The sequence below is a fragment of the Brassica rapa genome, chromosome A04, assembly GCF_000309985.2.
Source record: "Brassica rapa cultivar Chiifu-401-42 chromosome A04, CAAS_Brap_v3.01, whole genome shotgun sequence".
NCBI lineage: Eukaryota > Viridiplantae > Streptophyta > Magnoliopsida > Brassicales > Brassicaceae > Brassica > Brassica rapa.
The window spans coordinates 5,277,657-5,300,033 of NC_024798.2; the positions used below are offsets into that span (position 1 = coordinate 5,277,657).

Genomic DNA, 22,377 nt, shown 5'->3' on the forward strand with positions numbered 1-22,377 from the left:
CAGTAGGTCAGGGTATTTTACTCGGACCCAAAGACCCGACTCGAAACTGACCTGAAAAAACCCGGTTCGGGTAGGAACCGATCCGATCAAATTATCCTATCGGGTCTTGTTGCAGAGGACCCGCGGGTCTTGGACCCGACCCGACCCAAACCGAAACCCGATGGATACCCGAATTAATAATGTAAATTAAATAAAATGCATCAAAGGAAAATTAAAGACGGGTTATTTGTGTAGAGAATATCGGTGTAAACCACTAGGTGACAACGAATTGTTGTTGTATCTCGTATAGTTTAATATATATACACATTTTAATATAATAAGAACACAAATTTTAAATATTTTCGGATATATAGATATTTTTCAGATATTTTTAAGTCTTTTTAAATCGAACCCGAACCGAACCCAACCCGAAACCGAACCGAATCCGAAACGATAAATTTTAGTTACCCGAATGGGTCTAACTATCTAAGACCCGATCCGACCCGGACCCGGCATGATCCGAACCGACCCGAAACCGAAAATTTGAAATTATCCTATCGGGTCCTAAATTCTTAGGCCCGAAAGGACCCGATCCGAACCTGACCCGACGACCCGAATGCCCATGCCTAAAGTGCGGTACGGGACAACTGCGATTTTAAGTAAAAAACAATGTGAAATATTGTTTGATTGGTGACAATATATATTTGCGGTATTGAAAATTATTTAATTAATAAACTAATAATGGTACATAATATAGAATATATTAAAATAATAAAAAAGTATATTAACATAAGAAACATTTTTTAAATAATTTTTTTCAAGTGAAATGTTTTTGATAAGTGCAGTTTTGATAAAATAAGCGATACAAAATAACGTTTGATGGGTAAAGTATTTTATGGTTTTAATAGATAAATATTAAAAATATTGTAAAATATATAATTTAGTTTCATTTCTTGGGTTCTTGAGATATAAGATTTTTTCTGGTAATTGATAGGATCCAAATCCAAACCGAACCTAAAAAGAGGTTTGGTTACGTTCTCGAGTTCCGGATAAATCTACACATAGTTATGTATTCCTATATTTAATAAATTTTGTTTGGTTATTATTTTTGATTTTTATTCTTTTAATTAACTATTTTGAATAACTATATAACTGACATATTATCATGTATGGTTTTATCAAAATTATTGTTTCACTTAAAAGTGCAGGTGTAAAGTTCATTTTTTTTGCTCGTAATAAAAAAATGGTAATACCCTCTTTACAAGAGATAATTTTATAAAGAAAATCCCCTATATATAATTTGAGAAGCATTATAACTTTTTTTTGTAGTCACTTGTCATCACTAGGATGATTCTTGGAATCATAAGAGAAATATGTTGGTCCTTCTAATTATATAATAAACTTTTTATTAAACTAACCATAAATTCATTATTAATGTTCTTTATAATTTCCATAAATAAAACTTACGGAATTACCTAATACGGCTAAAATATATATGGCACTTAATGATTTTGAATAATAAAGATTTGATAAAAATTAGTGTATCTTCTATCATATTTGTTTAATTTTAAACTATTAAAATAAATTAAACAACCACAATAACCATACAATTAAAATTTAGATTTTTCTGTATATGTTAGATTTTGAATTTTTAAAAATGACTATAATCTACTAAAACTGTTAAAAGTCTCACATTAAAATTTTGTGATCCATGAATTAAAATTTTTGTTATGAAAAAATATAAATGATTACAAAATCATATAATTAAAAAGTCTAATTTAAATAATTATTAAGATTAATAAATATATATATATATATATATATATATATATATATATATATCATTTTAAATTAAATAATAAACCATATCAAATACATAAATATTTTAGTTTCAAAATTTAATCTGAACAATTGTTTTGATAAAAGATTTGAATGAACATTGACAACTTATTTTTTTTAAAAATATAAATTACTAAAACTATTAATCCCATACAAAATTTGTTATCAGTAATTTAAAGTTTTTACTATAAAAGATACAAATAATCAAACAATCATTTGAGTAGAAAGAACCATTTAATAGACATTAATATTAAAAATTCAATATGTATGTTAATATCATTTAAAATTTAATTACATATCCTATCAAATAGAAAAAAAATTGTTTGGATTAATAAAATTGATTTAATTATATGTTCGCACCAATTTAATTATATATGTAATATTTAATGACTTTTAATTATTCAATATATATTTATTATTTCATGTAAAAACATATAATATATATAATTATTTTTATATATAATGTTTATCCCGCGCAAGGTGCGGGTCTTAACCTAGTATATTACTATAAAGAGAAACAAATTTATAATGTACTGTGTGTTTCAATAAAAAATATTATAATATACTTTACAAGGCGTTTTTTAGTGGTTCTGAGACTATTTTGGTGTTGGCACCAAAAACCCCCGTACTTAGTGTCTCCATTCTCAACCAAAATAGTAGCAGAAAAACTAAAAAAAGCCTTCAATAAAAATACAGTTTGGTTAAATTTTAGAGCTATGGTAGGATAGAAAAAAGTTTTGGTGCTAAAATTACATTAAAATGGTGTAGTTTTCACACCAAAATGGTATTATGGGTTAGAGATGCCCTTTAAGGAACCGGTTTCCACACCTATATAATAACAATTGTACACCATCTTTTAATATCAACCTGATTACAAATATAACGATTAAAGAAACATATCTGTCCCCATTGTGAAAGATCGAAACTCGAATCCACGTAAAGTTTAAGGTACGATCTAAAACCAACACATAACGGTTTACAGTTGGTTTACTATTCCTTGATCTAAAACTTAACCAGCTAACCTAATTAAACCTAACTTAAATCGACCTGTAAACACGAACTAACAACTGAATCTTATTTAACCCGATCCGAAACCTGACTTATTTAACCCAAAAATCTGAATCCCTAAAGCCCCAAATATCTAAGCTCTCTTTCTCTCCCACATACATTTTTCTAATCATTCATACTTCAGATGCTCGAAACTCGTTGGAGTCAACCTAGCCATGTACGAGTCGACAACTTGGGTACAAAACTAACACTGTTTTAAAGATTATCTCTAAGCCACCTCTATATTATTATTTTTTTAATCTCCAAAGGCACTTATATATTCAATTTTATATTTTGTTCTAAAGCAGAGAAACTCTATTATAGATGTGAATTTACTCTAATGTATACATTTATAACAAAGTTTCTCTATTTTTAAGGGAAAATGGAGATAAATGTTATTTCTACCTCTAAATATCGAGGTAAAAGTATTATTCTTTTATATTTTTGGAAAGACTGACCTATTTCCACATCAGAACTATGATATACTCACAAATGTACACAATCTTTCAATCTCGACCTTATTGCACACCGGTTAAGTATAACAACATATTTTCACACACAAAAGTTTGAAACCTGTTTTCCCCTAAACTTTAAACGACGGACTAATAATGACAAATAGCGGTTTTAAGTTGGTTAATGTTCTTTATTTTTAAACAAATGGCTAACCTAACTAAACCAAAAATGACCCGATTAGAGAATATAAACCGGATTAAATCAACCTAATACAATTAGATCTAATAACGCGACTTAAGCTAATTGGAAACCCTAAAAACGTAAATCCACAAATCATCTTCCTCTGTCTCTCTCTCGTGAAGAACGTCGTTGCTCCTCCGCTTGGCCTCAATAAGGTAATTTCGACATTTCTCTCTCTCTCTCTCTCTCTCTCTCTCTCTCTCTCTCTCTCTCTCTCTCTCTCTCTCTCTCTCTCTCTCTCTCTCTCTCTCTCTCTCTCTCTCTCTCTCTCTGATATTGACTTTGTGTCTCTCTGTTTTCAAGATTCATTACTCATACGGGTTTGTATCTGTGGGAAACAAAATCTCTTCTCTGGATTTTTAGATTTTAGGGTTCTAAATCATGAAATCAATTTGGGGGCTTTTAAAAGGGGGTTTAAATCGATCTCTAGTCGAATCTTCGTATGGGTCGGGTTGTACCAAGACCAATCGATACGAATTGGTTTACTATCGGTTAATGTTATAAACCATTAAAACCAAGCCTAATCTTGGTCTGTGTGGAAACGGGTTTCAAAATTTTATTATGTGTGGAAATAGGTTGCTATACTTAACTGGTGCACAATTAGGCCGAGGTTGAAAGATTGTGTATATTTGTTGCTATATGATAGTTCTGGTGTGGAAATATGTCGTCTTCCCTATATTTTCTCCTAAAATAGAAACATACATTGGAGCATAATCACCTCTATAATAAAGTTATCTATTTTAGTACAAAATATAAAAATGTACATTGGAGATGCTTGAAACAGTTGTGTTTTTTGTTTTACAAATACTAAAATGAATCCCATTCCACATGCTCAATATTGGGCTCGACTAGATGATCCAAACCAGAAAATAAAACTACACGTTAGACCAACAAACCAAATCCTAATAGGTTGAGATATCCAGATTAAACCAGAAGACCAAAAATCCTAGCTTTGAAAAGTGATACACTGCATATCACCACAGCGTCGACAAACCTAAGACTACTTACTATGGACATGTTGAATATTTAATTAAACTGTTGAATGCTTACAATGGGCCTGTTGAAAAAAATAAAAATATTACGTGGATTGTTTTCTGTTGAATTTATTGAACAGGTTGAAAGCCAAAAAGGTGGAGTCCACAATAATATGTATTGCGTTCTTATTGGTTGTTAATATTAATTGAATTTTTTCATATTCACTTTCCTTATTATAAGTCATTTATTTCAGAGCAAAATAATTTATTTATTTTTAATACATGGTATCAAAATATATAAGTTTTGATTATCTATAAATAGAGATTAGGTTTTATATGATTTGGACATATACAAAAAAAAATCTTTTATCATAAATTATAAACATTTTCAATCATTATATTTTTATTAATATTTCATAAAATTTCAACTAAATATTTTTATTTAATTTTATAATAATTAATTTCTAAAAATAAATTGTTATGTCTTAACTATTATCATTTAGTTACAAAATCAAGATACAAGACATTAAATAAAAATAAATAGATATAGTGTTGATTTTTTCCTTAAGAAATTATTATGAAATATATATCTCTATAATATTATTTGAGAAGTCAGTTTTTTATGTGTCGCTCTCACGTTAATTCTCACGATGGTTGATTACATTTATACCCTTAATGAATTCATTTACATTTTTATTTAGTTTCCTTTTAAACAAATTCCGAAAAATATACACATATAATAAAAAAATATTTTTTTATAAAGTTAAAAAAAAAAGAATTGAAAAACAAAAATATATGTATATATAATATGATTTCATAAAAAGGGAAAGTTCACAAAATATTACATTTAAAAAATATTTTTAAATAACATAAAATATAATTTTGAAGTAATAAAATACTTTTAATATATAGAATAAACAAAATATTACAATTGAAATTCACAGATGCAATCCAATTTACGCAAATGATAACTAAATCGACTGAAAAAATAACAAAACCGATTAGATATACATATAAAATATAGAGTATTTAGGCTCTATACACACAGAAATTGTGGAAATTAGGAGAATGCCCCCGACACTATTAAACTTTTTTTAATACCAAAACACCCCTACACAACTTCATCACCTATATCTTGTACTTTTGATTTTCTGTCAGAGACTAGAACCTAAGACCCTATACTACACGCCATGCACTGGATTTCACTATTAGTCATAATGACGCCGAGGGTACATAAATAGGCAACAATTACATTTATTGGTAGTTTACCAATTGTGTTAAAAGTCACGACCTTTCATGTTTCTTTCTTCATAAACTCAACAATCTCTATATTTTTTTCTCATTTTTCTCTCTGATACAGAGAAGCTAGAGAATCAAAACCTTTCATGCCTCTTTACCCTGCATCATCTAAGAGCATGTTGAAATAATTCGAGATTTGGAAGAATTTCTGGCATGTCCATGGGGTAGGATCTCGTTCGAAATGCTAGTTATCGGGATCAAGAAGAAAGACGAGATTCTACTTTCTCAAACTAGCGTTGCGTTGCCTGGATTTGTGGATGTGACTCAGCTTGTGTTTATGGTGGCAGTTCCTCGGATTAAAGAGGTTGTTCCACAGGTTGAACCGGTTGTGTTGATTAAGTCAAGACTCCGAGTCAGAGTCTGATTGCAACGATTTTCAAGTTGACGAAGAAGACGAGCCAGATGTTTCTAAACCAACCCCACCTCTAGCAATAGTTTGATATTGCATAAACCCAACACACGTTAAAGCCCTGGATGAATAAGTTAAGGTTAGTAACTGTATAATAACGACTAATATTTTTTTGTAAATGTAAATAAAGATCTTACCAGCATCAATGTTCAAAATTGGTTAACTACTTCTGATGTTGGTCTTTATGTTAGATTAGCCGATACCCTTAGAATGTCATAGTTACTAAATGATGTAGCGCCTATCGTATATAGTTACCACTAAATATTTTGTTAGGTGAAGTAACAGAAAATAGCTGTAGCAGAGATACGCTAATGGATGAACGTAACAGAAAATAGCTGTAGCAGAGATAATTAACCGTTATTGTCGCTAGTTATTTAATTTGCTCCATGTTGCGTGTTAAAGGCTAACAAATGAAAGCTATTATGAATGGTAACTGATACGAAAAGTAATTACGGCTAATAATTATCATGTGTAGTAGTCGACAAATGTAATGAATTCTACTGCACTATCCTGCTTGTGGCCACTACTTTAAAAAGTGTAGTTGATTTGATTGTTTGTGTTCACAGACTGAGGTGATATCCATGATTGAGGATACAACACACTTCCCGGATGACCTGATTTGGGATGACAAAATCGAAGACGAGACTATTGTCAACCTTGTTCGAGGCCTCAGTGCAGCTGTTCTAGCCCGTATGAGAGCAGAAAAGAAGCAAAAAGAAAAAGAGGCCAAAGAGAAGAATGAAAGAGAGAGCCAGCCGGTTTTCAAATTTTAGCGTACTTTATTAATGTTATCATTAAAACCTAGACGTTAACCTTTTCAGTAGTCTCTAACTTTAAATAATATATATATATATATATATATATATATATATATATATGATTTTGCAGTGATCCTTACGTGCTTAAGTTATCCAATTTTGTAATGATATCTCACAAGTTTCTTAAGTTCTATAATAGAAGTTATTATTATCCGAAGATGTTAACATGTAATATGAATACTTAACAACTAACATTTATATTTACTACTCTAACTGTTCTGTATACAATCACCTATGCTAACACTTCTTCCCAATTTGACAAAATTCTTATCTTCTTTGGCCTACCAGGATAACACTTTGTATTTGGAGGTGCTATGTTTTAGAGATCCAAGTGTGTAAAACTCTGGTGCATGTGTCATGTAATCTCCAGCTTGATCTAATCAAGTATAGATGCTGACTTTGGTTGCAGGTCAACTATTAAAATAACACATAAGTTTACAGTTATCAGATAAGATCAAACATTAACATTCAATATAAACTAATACGTGGTAAGATCACACATGCCACATATGTATGGTCAATGCCATACTTGATCGTCTACACATAGACTTTCTCCGAATTTCTTTCATATGTTCAGTGTACCTTCCACAGTTACCTAATAAAACTAGTGGAAAGAAAATATAATAGCTGCAGACCTACTTCTAAATAGTAACCTAGGATTGTACTTCATAAGATCACGCCAAATCAAACTCCTATCACTTTTTCATCTTACGTGTCTTTGGTCTAGGGGCAAAACGGAAATGAGGATGCAATTGTGTACAGTGGGCGTGGTTTTTTTTATGGTTTTGGGTAGTTCCTTAATTTAGTGCACATTTATGTATATCTAGCCAATTAACTCTTAAATCTATGTATGATTAAAGAAATACAATATTATTGATATAAATGATGCATATAAATTAGAAATTAATTTAAAATTAATAGTAAGTAGCAATCAATTATTAGAATATATTAAATATATAGAATAAACAAAATATTACAATTGAATCATAGATGAAATCTAATTTACCCAAATGATAACTAAATCGACTGAAAGAACAACAAAACCGATTAGATATAACATATATAAAATCATATGTATAATTAAAGTAATACAATATTATTGATATAAATTGGAAATTAATTTAAAATTTAAAGTAAGTAGCAATCAATTATTATAATATATTTACTTTAGAAATTTTTATACCCGGGCATGAGCACGGAAAAATCACCTAGTTTTAGATGTATATGTGGAAGAAAGAGAAGATGATGTGTTAAGGTAAAAGTGTAATATAAGGTGTTGAAAAAATTGAACGAGTACATAATATAAGAGCTCAGTCGCAAAATCCCCAAACATGAGAATCACCGTGGACTGATGATAAATAAGGAAATACTACTCCTCAATCAATTTTTGAGAAGTGACCAACGAACACCTCCAAACCGGCATAGTACTGAAGAATATGGAGTTACAAAACTCACATAGGGTCCTTTCTTTCTCTTCCTTCGCTTTTGCCCACGTGAGCAAAAGTGAAAGAAAAAGGACAAAGAATTCTCATAAGAGCTTAACCATCAGAAAACCTCTGAGCTGAATCAGTTCCACTGTTCTTAGGTCCAGTTCAAGAGTAAACAAGACCCTGAGATAAAAAAAAATAAAAGGGTCTTAATTCCTGTTATGGGTTTATAAAATAAGCTTTGTTGCTATGAGTATAATATATACAAGAACAAGATTCAAAAATTTGAAAGTGCAAAAAGAGTGATATAGAATAGTATGAGTACTGTGTCAAGAAGTACTACGATAAATGAACACAAAGAACACAAAGAATTTCTCAACAAAGAAATGCCTCTTCCAAGTAAACTTACAAGTCTTACTTAATCAGGAAAACGCTAGACTCACACGTTTCTATGATCTAACACATGATCTTAAGAAACTCTCTCTTCTTAGCCCTTTATATCTTACTCGCCATACAAATAATGAAACCCTTTTTGCTAAGAATACTTTTCTCTGTGTTAATCCCTTAGAAATCTCCCCCAACCTAGTTATACTAGGTAGATTTTGTGGCTCTCTTCTCCAAGTAAAGATCTCCAAATCTCTTTGTTAATTTTCCTTTCCTTTTAAACAAACCTTTTTTTTTCTTAATGACAAACTTCTTCTTCAAGCAAACTGTTTTTTGATTAATGGAAAACATCCATTTGTCTTCACACATATATTTCTTTTCCTTTTTCAAGTTCAAGTTCAAGCAATCAATACACGAACTCCAGTATGGCTCTAACTTCATGCAACATGTGTATTGCCTCCTGTAGTACTCCGCGAACTAATACATCAACAAAATTTGGACGTAACTAAGAAAAGAAAAGAAAATATATGGACCTTTTTTACTAGCTAAACCCTTACACTTTTTAACAAAATGAGTAGGACCTTTGCAAATGTGCCACCTGTACATGCACAAAGCCGGGTCTGACTGTGTCCAAGCTGATCTGAGACCGAAAGGCGAATTCTGGTGAGCTACCACTATGAGGCCAATCACCACCACCCCAACACGCGCGACTTTAGGGTCACCATCGTAACAACAAACCAGTTACCACAGCCGACACCACAACAACAGCCGAGAAGACGAAGAAAAGGAAGAAAAGACCACCGGAGCCGGTCCTCACGGCAACAAAGAGGTCACGAATGCACATTTCCGATCAACCACCGCCATGCCCACCAATCACATGTCTGGAAAGAAAGTTAAATCAACTGATTTGGAAAGCCTTCCCACAAATGAAGAACCGATGGGAGTAAAGCCTTGACGCAGAAGAGAAGGAGAGGAAGAACAAAAAGAATAATTCAAGTTCTTTTTTGTAGAGAGAAGGAAGAATTTTCTTTCTCTTCGCCTCGATTTGATTGATAGGTACTTTCTTCAATGATAAGAAATATTAGAATTAGGCTGTACAAAGTTTGTTCAAAGAGCAATGAACAGCTCCTTTAGAGGGTTAATACTGCTAATATTTTTGTACAAAATTGTTTTATCACTGGTGTAATCTAATTAATATGTGCTTTATTAATAGAAATTTGCATCTTACGAAACACAAAAAATGGATGCACGAAATCAATACTATTAAAACAGAAGCAATTTTTATCTACTTACAAATAGTCTAGGTTTGACCATTATATTTAATTATATTTTCTATTATTTCTATTCATATGTAATTTAATTATTAAATACACATCATACCTAAAATTAAGGAACTAACTAACTAATCTGTTATTTTTAAACTAATGAATTTAATTTATAATAATTCGAAATTTAAATAACTAATCAATTATATTTTAGTTATTAATGTAATAAATACTTATATATATATATATATATATATATATATATCTATTCATTTGTATATATACAACTATATATTAATCCAAATGCAAAAAAAAAAAATTGTTCAAAACCCTCACCAAATACATAAAAATATAATTTTTATAGTTAGAGTATTAAAATATATATATATATATATGATAAAATAAATATTAATAGTAATTATACGATGAAACATATTACTGTTGATAGCTTTATGAATATATTTTTTACGGGTTACTCAAAGAGACATGTAACATATATATCAAATATAAACTAATTGAACAAATATATTAACAAAAATATATCATAAAACATTACATTAACATGAATTGATGCCAGAGAGTAAGGGTTAATATTTTAATTATTTAAAAATATAATTATATATATATATAAATTATAAAAATTAAGAACTAAATATACTAAAATTATATATCAAAATAAAATAATAGATATTATAAAAATATTTACATTTCTAATGCAAATAATGAAATTAACTTTTAAATTTAAAATAAGCCATAGACAAAACATCAAAAAGTATCTGATAACATGTGAATAACAAAAGTAAACTAACTAAATAAATAAACAATTTTTTTTTTTGCAAACGTAAATCATTAATTTGTAAAAGACGTATACACATTATTGATGCTCAAATCTATTTAATTTTTAGTATGTATCCTCTCAAATATTGATCCATTAACAAGATGGAATTTTAGTTGAACTAAAATTGTATTTAAATTGGAATATCACTTTCATAATATATTCACTATTCATCTGAACATTGATGAATATATATTACAATACTCTAAATATAATAATAAATCAAACCGAATTACACATTGGGTCATGTACCAGCTCAACCGATAACCAGATCTCGGGTTTTAGCGGTTGTTACGGGTTTTATAGAATTTTTAAATAACAGTTTTAAAAAAAAAAACTAAAATGAATTACATATGAGCCACCGAATTTGCCAATTTTACTGCTTGTCGGGCCGGATTTCAAAACATTGAATATAATGTTCCATTTGTAATATCTAAGTGTAGATACAATTAAAATACAAATTTATATCAAATAAACTTGGAATGTTTCAAAAATGATCCCGCGCTTTGAAAGCGCGGGTCAAAATCTAGTCTATACTATTAAAAGAGAAGCAGTTTTTAAAAATTTACTTATAAAAGGTTGTTGGATCCTTTTATTTTTTTTTTATTTTTTGGTCTTTCTTATATATTATATGTTATCCCTATTTAATCTCACTTTGTTATCAGCAAAATAAATATTATTAATTGGGCTTTGGGCATTTAACTTAAAAAAGATAAATTAACTGATACAACTCATTCAGAAAAGAAAATTATAAATCCAATTAACTTTTGTTACAGAAAAAAAAAATTAACCAAATTAACTTTAGACCCATTTTTTACAAAATCCCAAATTATGAAGACCATTTTATACATAAATACATATAAATGTAACATTATTTAAATTGTATGGATTTTTAATAATAAAATTTCTGTCTCAAACTGATTTTATTGATAATAGTTTGATAGAAAATTAAAAAAGGAAAAAAAAAATACTTGCTTCACTATTTTGGTAGATTGATAATTAATATATTTATAAATAAACTTAACAATATTTGTTAAAAGAAATTTCTTATACAATTCGAATGTATATTAATATATCAAAAATTTATAAAACAAAAAACAAATTATATTTTTCTCAGTGGGTTAATAACGGTCTTTTTGATTTTCAGATACTTTTACTATATTCGTTTTATTATATTCTATCCCACTATATATGAGTTACTAGATCTTAAGGTTCGACCACAAGTCTGATTCGGATATGAAAACTCAATGAAAACATTGTATCGGACTGAAATAATAATAATAGAACAACTTTTAAATATTTTAGATATTTAATAATAAATATAAATTCATTTAATATTTGAGTTTACGGTCACCAAAAAAATATCCGCGCTTCTTAAGCGCGGATCAAAATCTAGTCTAATCTATTAAAATAGAGTCCTATTTGAAATTACCTTGGCATGTTTTAAGTTTGGTCCTATTGAACAATGTTGTGACAAAATGTAACATGTTTTATATATATTTATTTGATGACCGATATATTTACATTAAACAAACTTTAATCATTAAATTAATATTAAAAATCTATCCAACATCTAGGTCATCTCTAGCGTCGTCATCTTCTCCTCTTCCTATGTTCCACCATCATTACCTCCGACCACTATACACAGATACATTCGCATGAAACGAAGAACAAAGTGAATTAGGGCTGGTGGACTGATTCGATCAAGAGTTTTTGCTTCTTTCAATCATTTAGAGGAAGGAATCTTCAGATATCAGGTCCGGTTGATCCATACAAAAGCCATATAAGTGTATTAGATTTGTTCCATTCGATTTCATGTTCTACCTTTCAATCCTCAATTTTCTTTCTAGAGTTTCACTGAGTAGGCTGAATCATGAACAACAAAAAATCTCTGCAATTTTTTTTTGGGTATACAAAACTTTAAAATAAGGTGCTTGTGAATTGGTGGGCTAAGCACATAAACTCTACAAAGTTGTTATCTTCAAAAACGAAAAAAAAACTCACAATTGAGGCCATTGCTCAATCATTGCTAAAGGATCAAGACTTACCTAGAAAAATAAGAAATAACAGTCGGGTCCTTAGAAAACTATATGCATTTTGATGGCAAGAAACAAAGATGAGAGCTCAGGTTAGTATCTGTGATTTCTACCCTTGACTGTTGATCATCCCATGAACTCTTTCATGAATTTTCTCTTGAATCAAAGTATCAGATGCTATGTTTTGTTTAATGCAGAGCTCAGGTCAGGCACTATCTGAGTGGAGCGGAGACAAAAGTGAATTCTCGAATCAAGTCCGAAAGGTATTTAGAAGATGTGAAAGCTCCTAAGCAAGCTTTCCCTTCACACGTTTCTGTCATGGTTTTAGAGGTGCTGATCAGGCATTCAAAAGATCAAGGTCATTTGCCTGTTAAATTTACTCAGTTCAGACTTGATCTTCTCAAGAATGTTGAGAGCAATGCTGAGGTGACTTTGGAGCTTTGACTCCATTACTATGTGTTTTATTGGTTTGGCGCATATGTCCAGTTGCTAATTCCCATTTGTGATTTTCAGGTCAAAGTTTTGGATGTTGATGCCCTTTTCATATCACACACCCAAGTGAACCAAGCAGCAAAACAGAGGTGGAGGACCTATCGTGTCCTGTAAGAATCCATAGTATGTTCTTCATGATGCTACTCTTTTTTCAACTTTTGTTTCAGTCACAATGTGCTGACTCTCTCTTTATTTTGCTGCTTACATATCAAACACATGCCACATTGAGTTGATTTTGTCAAAGAAGGAAGAGCCTGTGAAGAAATAGGTACGTTATCCACTTCAATGGGTGTATGTAATCCTGATTTTCACCATTTGATCTTTTTCTTCTCACCTTTTTATATATACTCTGCAGCGAAGCCAAAGAAAGGAGCTTCTTCCTGAGCTTTCGTGATCGTTTGTGTTACAACGCTTGATACACTTTGTTTACCTTTTTTTCACTTTGTTTACTTCTCTTTCATTTAGACAAGTAACCGTAATTGTAAAGATATAATGATGATTGGTTTCTGGATTACTCAAGCTTTAAACTCTTTACGCTTTTGAGGTAGATTAACATATACAAAACTTTGAAATAAGGTGCATCTGAGTTGTAATTTCGCCTAAATTTGATTGATGTTTACTAGCTTTTCGTCCAAGTAAAAAAAAGATCTAACAACTTAATTATGTTGAGAACATATTTTCCTTATTCATTTATTTTTGAAAACAGAAAGTATTTTTGCTTCCCATTTGTGATTTTCAGGACACATTATTGTGTTGCTTTGCAAATAAATGGGCAATACGATTATGGGTCTTAACCAATTAAAACTAATAGGAGTATTATGGAAGTTGAAATTTAAATAATAAAATATAGTATATAATATATCTACAGATAATATTATAATTAAAAATATATAAAAACTCTATTGTGGAAATATTATTTTTTTAAATGTAATATTGTAATCTCAGTAACAGTTAAAAAGGTTTGTTTAAATAATTTGCTTATAAATTTTGGATCTCAAACATATTAACATTTATATATATGGAATGTTGGAATTTAAAAAAAAAACAGTATATATTATATCCACAAACAATATTATAAACAAAACTATATATAAAAAACTATATATAAAAAAAACTATGGTTTTTTTATAAATAATTTTATATATTCTAATCTCGGTAACAATTAGAAAGATTTGTTTAAATAATTTCCGCCCTTGAAAAGGGCGGGTTACTATCTAGTTGCTAATTAAATCAAAGTGACAATAAGTGAATTAAGCTCAGAGTCAGTGCCAGCTCTAGGTAGAAGCTGGAGAAGCATATTTAGGTCATCTATCTTATTAAAACTTAAATACAAATTAGGTTTATTTGGAACATGTATAGTAATTTTTAAAAAAAAATTGTTTGGAAACATAGATTGTAGTTTTAAAAAAAAGTTTGTTTAGAAATATGTATTGCAATTTTTAAAAAAGAGGTTTGTTTGGAAACATAGATTGTAGTTTTAAAAAATAAGTTTGTTTGGAAACATGAATAACAAAATATTAATTAAGAGAGAAAAAAAAAGTAATGGGCTTATATTTTTAAGAAAATTTGGAATTCCATTATATTATGAGGAACTATCTATCTGGTACTTAATCAGGTTCGGTTCAGGTCTGTTTGGGTTTTGGATTTCCGGGGTCAAATATTTCAGCCTCATTCTAATATTTCTAAATTTCGGTTCAGGTTGCTTCGGATTTTTGCGGATTCGGTTCGAGTTCAGATAACCCATTTAAATTACTTTTAAAATTCATTGTATATTTATATACTTTAAATTTATCAAAAACTATAAACAAAATAATATATTAAATATAAATTTGAATAACATATGTCAGAATACCTAAACTTAACATATAAATTATTTTAGTTCAAATATTTGGATAGAGAATCAATAATTATTTTAAGTATTTCAGGTGTTTTAAGTATACTTTTATTATTTTATATATTTACTATTGATTATTTGTATATATTTTCAAGTATTTAAACCAGCTTAAATTATCATATATATTCTAGATGTTTTATATATATATATTAAATCTAAACATAATTAATATATATAAGTATATAAATCTATTTTTGATACATTTGGGTATCCAAAATACTTTGCTTCGGATCGGATTCGGTTCTCCAAAAACCAAAATTTTGAATAATTTGAATATTTAATTAATTTATATTTGAGTTTGGTACTACTTTTTTGGACGAGATCGGTTTGGTTTTTCAGATTCAGATATTTTGCCTAGCCCTTATATTATTGACATGAAAAATAAATAGAAACATATTTTTGAAAAATATACATGCGCGGGTCAAAGTCTAGTTTTTCTTTGAAAGCTTTAGCAACCCAGTGCTTAATGTTAAAAGTTGACTGCTAGAGATGTAAAGTTCAATCTTCTTTCTAGTGATTAACTTCTTCTTTTTTTGAAAGAATTCTAAATTTACCACAAATTTAATACCAGTTTCCGAATTACTTTTAAATTATGATCATTTTCACAAATACTCCAAATTTGTGATAAAAATTAAACAAATTCTTTTAAATCATTTATAAATATTTATTTATCATTTACAAAAGTTATAATCCCAACCACACCCCTTAAGTACCTTAACCAAAAATCACTAAATTCTAAACACAAATGTTAAAATATTTTTGATTAAAAGTATTTTTTAGAAATGTTAACCAATTTATAGTGAGCTAAAGTCTGTTAGTCCATAACTACTATCTTCAAACAATTTTTTATTTCTTTGTGTGTTTAATCATTAGGGATTATTAAACTGTTAGTCCATAACTATTATTTGTTTATATCCATCCCTCTGAGTGTGAAATTTGGAAAGAGAAGGAGAAGTGAGCTAAAGTCTGAGGTTATTTGCATGGGAGCTTCAAACACTCCTTAAATGGAGCCCTTAAATGTCGATATTCCTTTGAAACTGTCCTCTCTCTCTCTCTTTTATTTTAAACCAGTCTCCTACTTTGTAGGATCATTATTCACATTCAACCTAATCTTCATCAAATGATCTAATTTGCCTAGTGGAATTGGAGAAGAAAAAAGAACTGAATGAGCATACTAGCGGATCAAGTAGGAGAAGGAATCGAAGAGGGATGCATCCATGAAGACAGATCAGCTGATGCTTCTTGACCTTTTATCCTTCTCCTCGGCTTTTCTCAGATGGAATGGCAGATCCTTCTAGCTATGTCAATCACGACCGTGACGTCGACCAAGTTTGTTCTCCACATCTTATCTTTTTTTTTTTCAAAATCTTCTTCTGAATGATTTTCTTGATCCTCTACAATAAATAGATATGAATCAAATGTTGGGGTTTCAGATTTCTATGGCAAGAAAGAGAGTGATAAGAGTTATGATCTACATCATATAACCATTAAATTTTTTTTTCTTGCTTGTAGGCACTCATTGCTTTGAAAAAAGGTTGTCAATTACTTAAGTATAGTCGGAAAGGGAGGCCTAAGTTTCGCTCTTTCAGGCTTTCACGGGTATTTCTACTTTCTTTCATATATAAGTGTATCTTACACTCTTCTTCAATCTGCAAAATTTAATTTGTTATCACGCTTCAAGAACTATGCGATATGTGCTCAATGTGTTTTTTTTCTTGGGTGATGATAGGATGAAACAGCATTGCTTTGGCTCTCACACGGAGAAGAAAAAAGTTTGAAGTTATCTACAGTTTCACGACTTCTCCCTGGACAAAGAACTGTGAGTGTTTCGTTTACAAGATATAGAAATGCTAACTGATTTTTATTTTTTCATGGACCTTACAAGCTTTTGTTTGTTTACTACTATACATATATATAGGCTGTTTTTCGAAGATATTTACGTCCAGAAAAAGATTACTTGTCATTCTCTCTTATATATCACAACGGAGATAGATCTCTTGATCTGGTTAGTAAAAAAATAATAACTTTTCTATTTCCTATATTTTTAGAAAATTAGTATCACAACTTCATCTAATTTACACTCCACAGATCTGCAAGGACAAAGCAGAGACAGAAGTTTGGTTTACGGGACTTAAGTCTTTAATTAGAAAAAACCATAACAAGCAAGCTAGAAGTGAGGTCCCTGAGGTGTGTGTGTGTGTATTTGTATTTATATTATATTATATATCATATTCAAACATATCTAACAAACCCCTACATTTTGTTCAGATACATGACAGTGATATTTTCTCAACTGGTCGTCCTTCAACTGCATCATTAGAATTTATACCAAACAACAATACTCGCAGAGGAAGAACATCCCTTGATTTAGGACCACGTAATAATAACTCTCCGATTCCTTTCAGAGACTCAGATGTCGCTTCGGAACGTATAAGCATGCTAAGACCAAGTACTGATGGTTTTCGGATTAGTATCTCAAGCACACCAAGTTGTTCTAGTGGAGGGTCCGGTGGTCCTGATGACATTGAGTCTTTAGGTGATGTTTATGTCTGGGGTGAAGTTTGGAGTGACGGGATATCATCATCATACAATGGCACCATGAACTCAAAAACCGTGAGAACAGATGTACTGATTCCAAGACCCTTAGAATCAAACGTTGTTCTTGATGTTCATCAGATTGCTTGCGGCATAAGGCACATCTCTCTTGTGACAAGACAAGGTGAAGTGTTTACATGGGGAGAAGAAGCTGGAGGAAGGCTTGGACATGGTATTCAAGTTGACGTTAGTCGTCCAAAACTTGTTGAGTTTCTTGCTTTGACCAACATTGATTTTGTTGCTTGTGGAGAGTATCATACTTGTGCTGTATCCACCGCTGGAGATTTATTTACTTGGGGAGATGGAATCCATAACGTTGGTCTATTAGGACATGGTAGTGATCTTAGTCACTGGATACCAAAAAGAGTATCTGGTCCTGTTGAAGGACTTCAGGTCTTGTCTGTCGCTTGTGGCACATGGCATTCTGCGCTAGCAACTGCTAATGGGAAGTTATTCACTTTTGGCGATGGAGCGTTTGGTGTTCTTGGACATGGAGATAGAGAGAGTGTTTCGTATCCTAAAGAAGTGAAAATGTTGAGTGGCCTTAAAACCATGAAAGTAGCTTGCGGAGTGTGGCATACCGTGGCTATAGTCGAGGTTATCAATCAGACCAGTACGAGTGTTTCATCTAGAAAGTTGTTTACTTGGGGTGATGGTGATAAAAACAGGTTAGGACATGGGAACAAAGAGACTTACTTGATTCCAACTTGTGTCTCTTCATTAATTGACTACAACTTCCACCAAATAGCTTGTGGTAATACATTGACAGTTGCACTAACTACCTCGGGTCATGTTTTCACTATGGGAGGAACTTCACATGGTCAGCTCGGTAGCTCGAATTCAGATGGTAAATTGCCTTGTTTGGTTCAAGATCGATTGGTCGGTGAATTTGTTGAGGAAATTGCTAGTGGAGACCATCATGTTGCTGTGTTAACATCTAGAAATGAAGTCTTCACTTGGGGAAAAGGCTCTAATGGAAGACTAGGACATGGAGACACCGAAGATCGAAAAACGCCAACATTAGTTGAAGCTCTAAAAGAGAGGCATGTGAAGAGCATATCATGTGGCTCTAACTTTACATCAAGCATATGCATCCATAAGTGGGTCTCAGGAGCTGATCAATCAGTTTGCTCTGGTTGTCGTCAACCATTCGGTTTTACAAGAAAGAGACATAACTGTTACAACTGCGGTTTAGTGCACTGTCATGCTTGTAGTTCCAAGAAAGCTTTGAAGGCAGCACTAGCTCCAACTCCAGGGAAGCCACACCGTGTATGTGATGCTTGCTACGCTAAACTTAAAGCTGGAGGGGATAACTCTAATGCTGCTAATAGATACAACACAACTCCTAGCGCGGTAAGACCAGTCAGAGAAACAAGGTCGTCAAGGATTATATTGACACCAAAAACAGAACCAGTCAAGTACTCTGAAGTTAGGTCATCAAGATCTGAGTCTTCTATTGTCAGATCCTCACAAGTCCCAGCTCTTCAACAACTTAAAGACGTTGCATTCCCGAGCTCCCTTAGCGCTATTCAAAATGCTTTTAAACCAAATTCAACATCAAGAAGAGGAGGAAGCCCTCCGCGCAGTTCTGGATTTTCTAGGAGCGTGGTTGATAATTTGAAGAAGACAAGTGGTAAAATAAACCAAGAAATGACAAAATTGCAGAGCCAGGTTTGTATATATTATTTCAAAATTCTCAAACTTATCACAAAAGATTAATGAATCTATAATAAAACTAAAGAAAAATCTTGTCCACTTCAGGTTAGAAAACTGAAACAGAAATGTGATAGTCAAGGCATAGAGATTCAAAGATTAAGGAAAACAGCAAGAGAAGCTTCTGAATTAGCTATAAGGCATTCTTCAAAGCATAAAGCAGCAACAGAGGTCATGAAATCTGTGGCTGAACATGTAAGTTTCTTATAAAAATGCTCAAAAGAATTATCAACTAACTAGTGAGTCATTTTTAAATTGACCATTCTTTCATATATTTTTTTAGTTGAGAGAGTTGAAGGAGAAACTACCCCCTGAAGTATCTAAATGTGAAGCTTTTGAATCCATGAATTCTCAAGCTGAAGCCTATCTAAATGCGAGTGAAGCAGCTGAAACATCTCAAGACACAACTCTTTCTGAAAACTCACAAGACCAAAACATAGAAGAACATCCATCATCATCTAATGGAGGTGCCATGATGTCTCAAGAACCTTCAAACACAACAAATATAAATCCTCACCCGTCGGATTCAAGGCCACCAGCAGAAGCTTCATCATCACCATCAAAATCAGGAGGCAAGGAGCTTATCGAACAATTTGAACCTGGTGTTTATGTTACTTATGTATTGCACAAAAATGGTGGAAAGATCTTTAGAAGAGTTAGATTCAGGTATTTAACTGCACAAAATTTTTCTCTCTTCTTTGTCTAGATTTTGTAAATAATTTGATTGCTTTGCAGTAAACGGAGATTTGATGAGCATCAAGCAGAAGAATGGTGGAATAGCAAAAAAGATAGGATGCTTAAGAGTTATAGTCATCAGGTTTCATCATCAGGTCCTATGGCTACCGAGTCAGTTCCTACACCAACTTCAGTTCAACCGCCATCTTCGCCGACACAGCCAAATTCTGATGATCAGGAAGGGGGGTTAAAATAAGTTCTTGAAAGCTGGTTATGTGTATACTAGTAATTGACTTAATAGATTGGAGAACAAGGCATCATTGGGTGTCACTACTGTAGATCTGAGTAACCCAAAGTAGATACAAAGATTTAAATGTTTCTTTGCAGTCAAAATTCACGGTTTCTAGGTTTCAAACCTTGAATTTTTGAGGTGGGAACCAAACAAAGTTTATTTCCAGTAGATCATTAGCAACAGCAGGTACAGTCGCAACCACTGGTTCCCTGTTTTTGGCGACTTGCTGCTTTCATAGTTTAATATAACGGTGATGAACTCCTAATTCCAATTAATTTTTTTTTTTTTGTAAATATCATTAACTTGGTAATGAAAATCTGATTACAAGAACGTGCAATATCATCTGCTGTGAAGCTAATCAGATGCAAAAGACCCCAAAAAATATAATAAACCTTAAGTATCTATTTTAAATAGTAGAAATTGATCAAAAGAACAATACTTTGATCTACCACTGATATACTATGAATTTTATTGGTTTTTATCCATAGCATAAGCCTTATTTATAGTTTTTATATTATATTTCGAATATATTTTAGAGTCTTTTCAGGTCCATATATATTTTGGAGCACTATGGAGATCATGAAGCCATTTGGAACATAAAGATGAGGAAACTCGTAGTTATTCAAGAAAATAGAAGTCAAGCCGAGTTTTGGAAAGAGTGTTCATCGACACTTTCCTTGGTGCCGTTCGATACCGACGCGAGTACGGGCCGGCTCTATTCCAGAATAAAATTTGGACCAAAAGTCTCTACATATTACAAGATTGCTTATGGCCGACTTTATACCAAATATATATATATATATATATATATATATATATATTTTAAGTCATTGTTTAGGCTACGAGACCGTAAGATACTTTATTAGAAACTTTATTATTTTGGAGAGAAAATAACAAGACGCCTTCAAAGATTTGATTGGAACTCCAGTATTTCTTACTTTATCTTTTTAATGCAATTCATTCGGTTTATCTCTATGTTTTGATTTAATATGTCTTAGTAGTTTACTTGTTAGATTTAATGTTTTTCTAGGGTTTTGATGAACTTATAAAATATAGAACTACTAGGGTGGTTTATTTGGATCTTTCACATGATTTATCTTATTTCTTGTATTCTAGATTAGCTACTTGGTTACTTGAACATAGGATAATCGACAACCGCGAGAGTGGGTTCAACTCCTGAAGCTAATCTCGCTGAGCTAGGTTGATAAATAACAGCGAGAGTTGGTTTAGATAACTTGATGAACAAATCAATCTGAACGACAATGCTTGTCTAAAAGAAGTATTGATCCGCACTCTTCCTAATTCGCATACAAGAGTTGGAATTATATGATTTAGACATCTGATTAGTGTTGAGAAGAGATCAATATATAGGAAGAGAAAGACATGAGGAGTTGAGTATGATGAAGAGGCCGTAGTAATACTAGTTATCCGAGTAACTTACAAAGGGTAAACCAAAGTTACCCTAGTAATACTAGTACACTAGTTATACTAGTTATCTGGGTAACTTTGGAAGAAGAAGAAAAACCATATTCTCTTAGCTAAGGCATCAGTCCGTTGCAAGAGAAGAGGAGGTACGTGTGACAGCCTGGAGAAGAGCTGAATAAAGCAAAAGGAGCTTTATGCAAAAGGAAGAAGCTCATTGGATGGTTTGAATTAAAGCAAACCTTATCTCTTGTCATAGTGCCACTTTATGAAACTCTCATCCTTGTGT

At 31.4% G+C, this 22,377-nt stretch overlaps 1 protein-coding gene across 3 annotated transcripts; it reads left to right on the forward strand.

Moving 5' to 3' along the window:
- Positions 1 to 1,825: 1,825 nt before the first annotated feature.
- LOC103870680 (PH, RCC1 and FYVE domains-containing protein 1) lies at positions 1,826 to 20,767 on the forward strand. 3 transcript variants are annotated; one of them, XM_033290695.1, is made up of 9 exons: positions 1,826 to 9,925; positions 16,530 to 16,720; positions 16,904 to 16,990; positions 17,121 to 17,210; positions 17,310 to 17,396; positions 17,480 to 19,657; positions 19,748 to 19,894; positions 19,983 to 20,365; positions 20,435 to 20,767. In XM_033290695.1, exons 2-9 carry the CDS (start codon positions 16,673 to 16,675, stop codon positions 20,628 to 20,630), a joined length of 3,216 nt encoding a protein of 1,071 aa, XP_033146586.1. In that variant the 5' UTR covers positions 1,826 to 9,925; positions 16,530 to 16,672; the 3' UTR covers positions 20,631 to 20,767. The 3 variants fall into 3 exon arrangements, with proteins under 3 accessions (XP_033146586.1, XP_033146584.1, XP_009147090.1); XM_009148842.3 differs by lacking the exon at positions 1,826 to 9,925 and having other exon boundaries at positions 15,571 to 16,720; positions 17,480 to 17,578; positions 17,660 to 19,657; XM_033290693.1 differs by lacking the exon at positions 1,826 to 9,925 and having other exon boundaries at positions 15,570 to 16,720.
- Positions 20,768 to 22,377: the final 1,610 nt, after the last annotated feature.

What these genes read in the sequence shown, in the direction of transcription:
- LOC103870680 (XM_033290695.1), top strand. Translation starts at nt 16,673, where the DNA reads ATGGCAGATCCTTCTAGCTATGTCAATCACGACCGTGACGTCGACCAA. An exon ending in GAGATAGATCTCTTGATCTG is followed by an intron (nt 17,397 to 17,479) that starts GTTAGTAAAAAA and finishes TACACTCCACAG; the next exon opens with ATCTGCAAGGACAAAGCAGA. An exon ending in TTTAGAAGAGTTAGATTCAG is followed by an intron (nt 20,366 to 20,434) that starts GTATTTAACTGC and finishes ATTGCTTTGCAG; the next exon opens with TAAACGGAGATTTGATGAGC.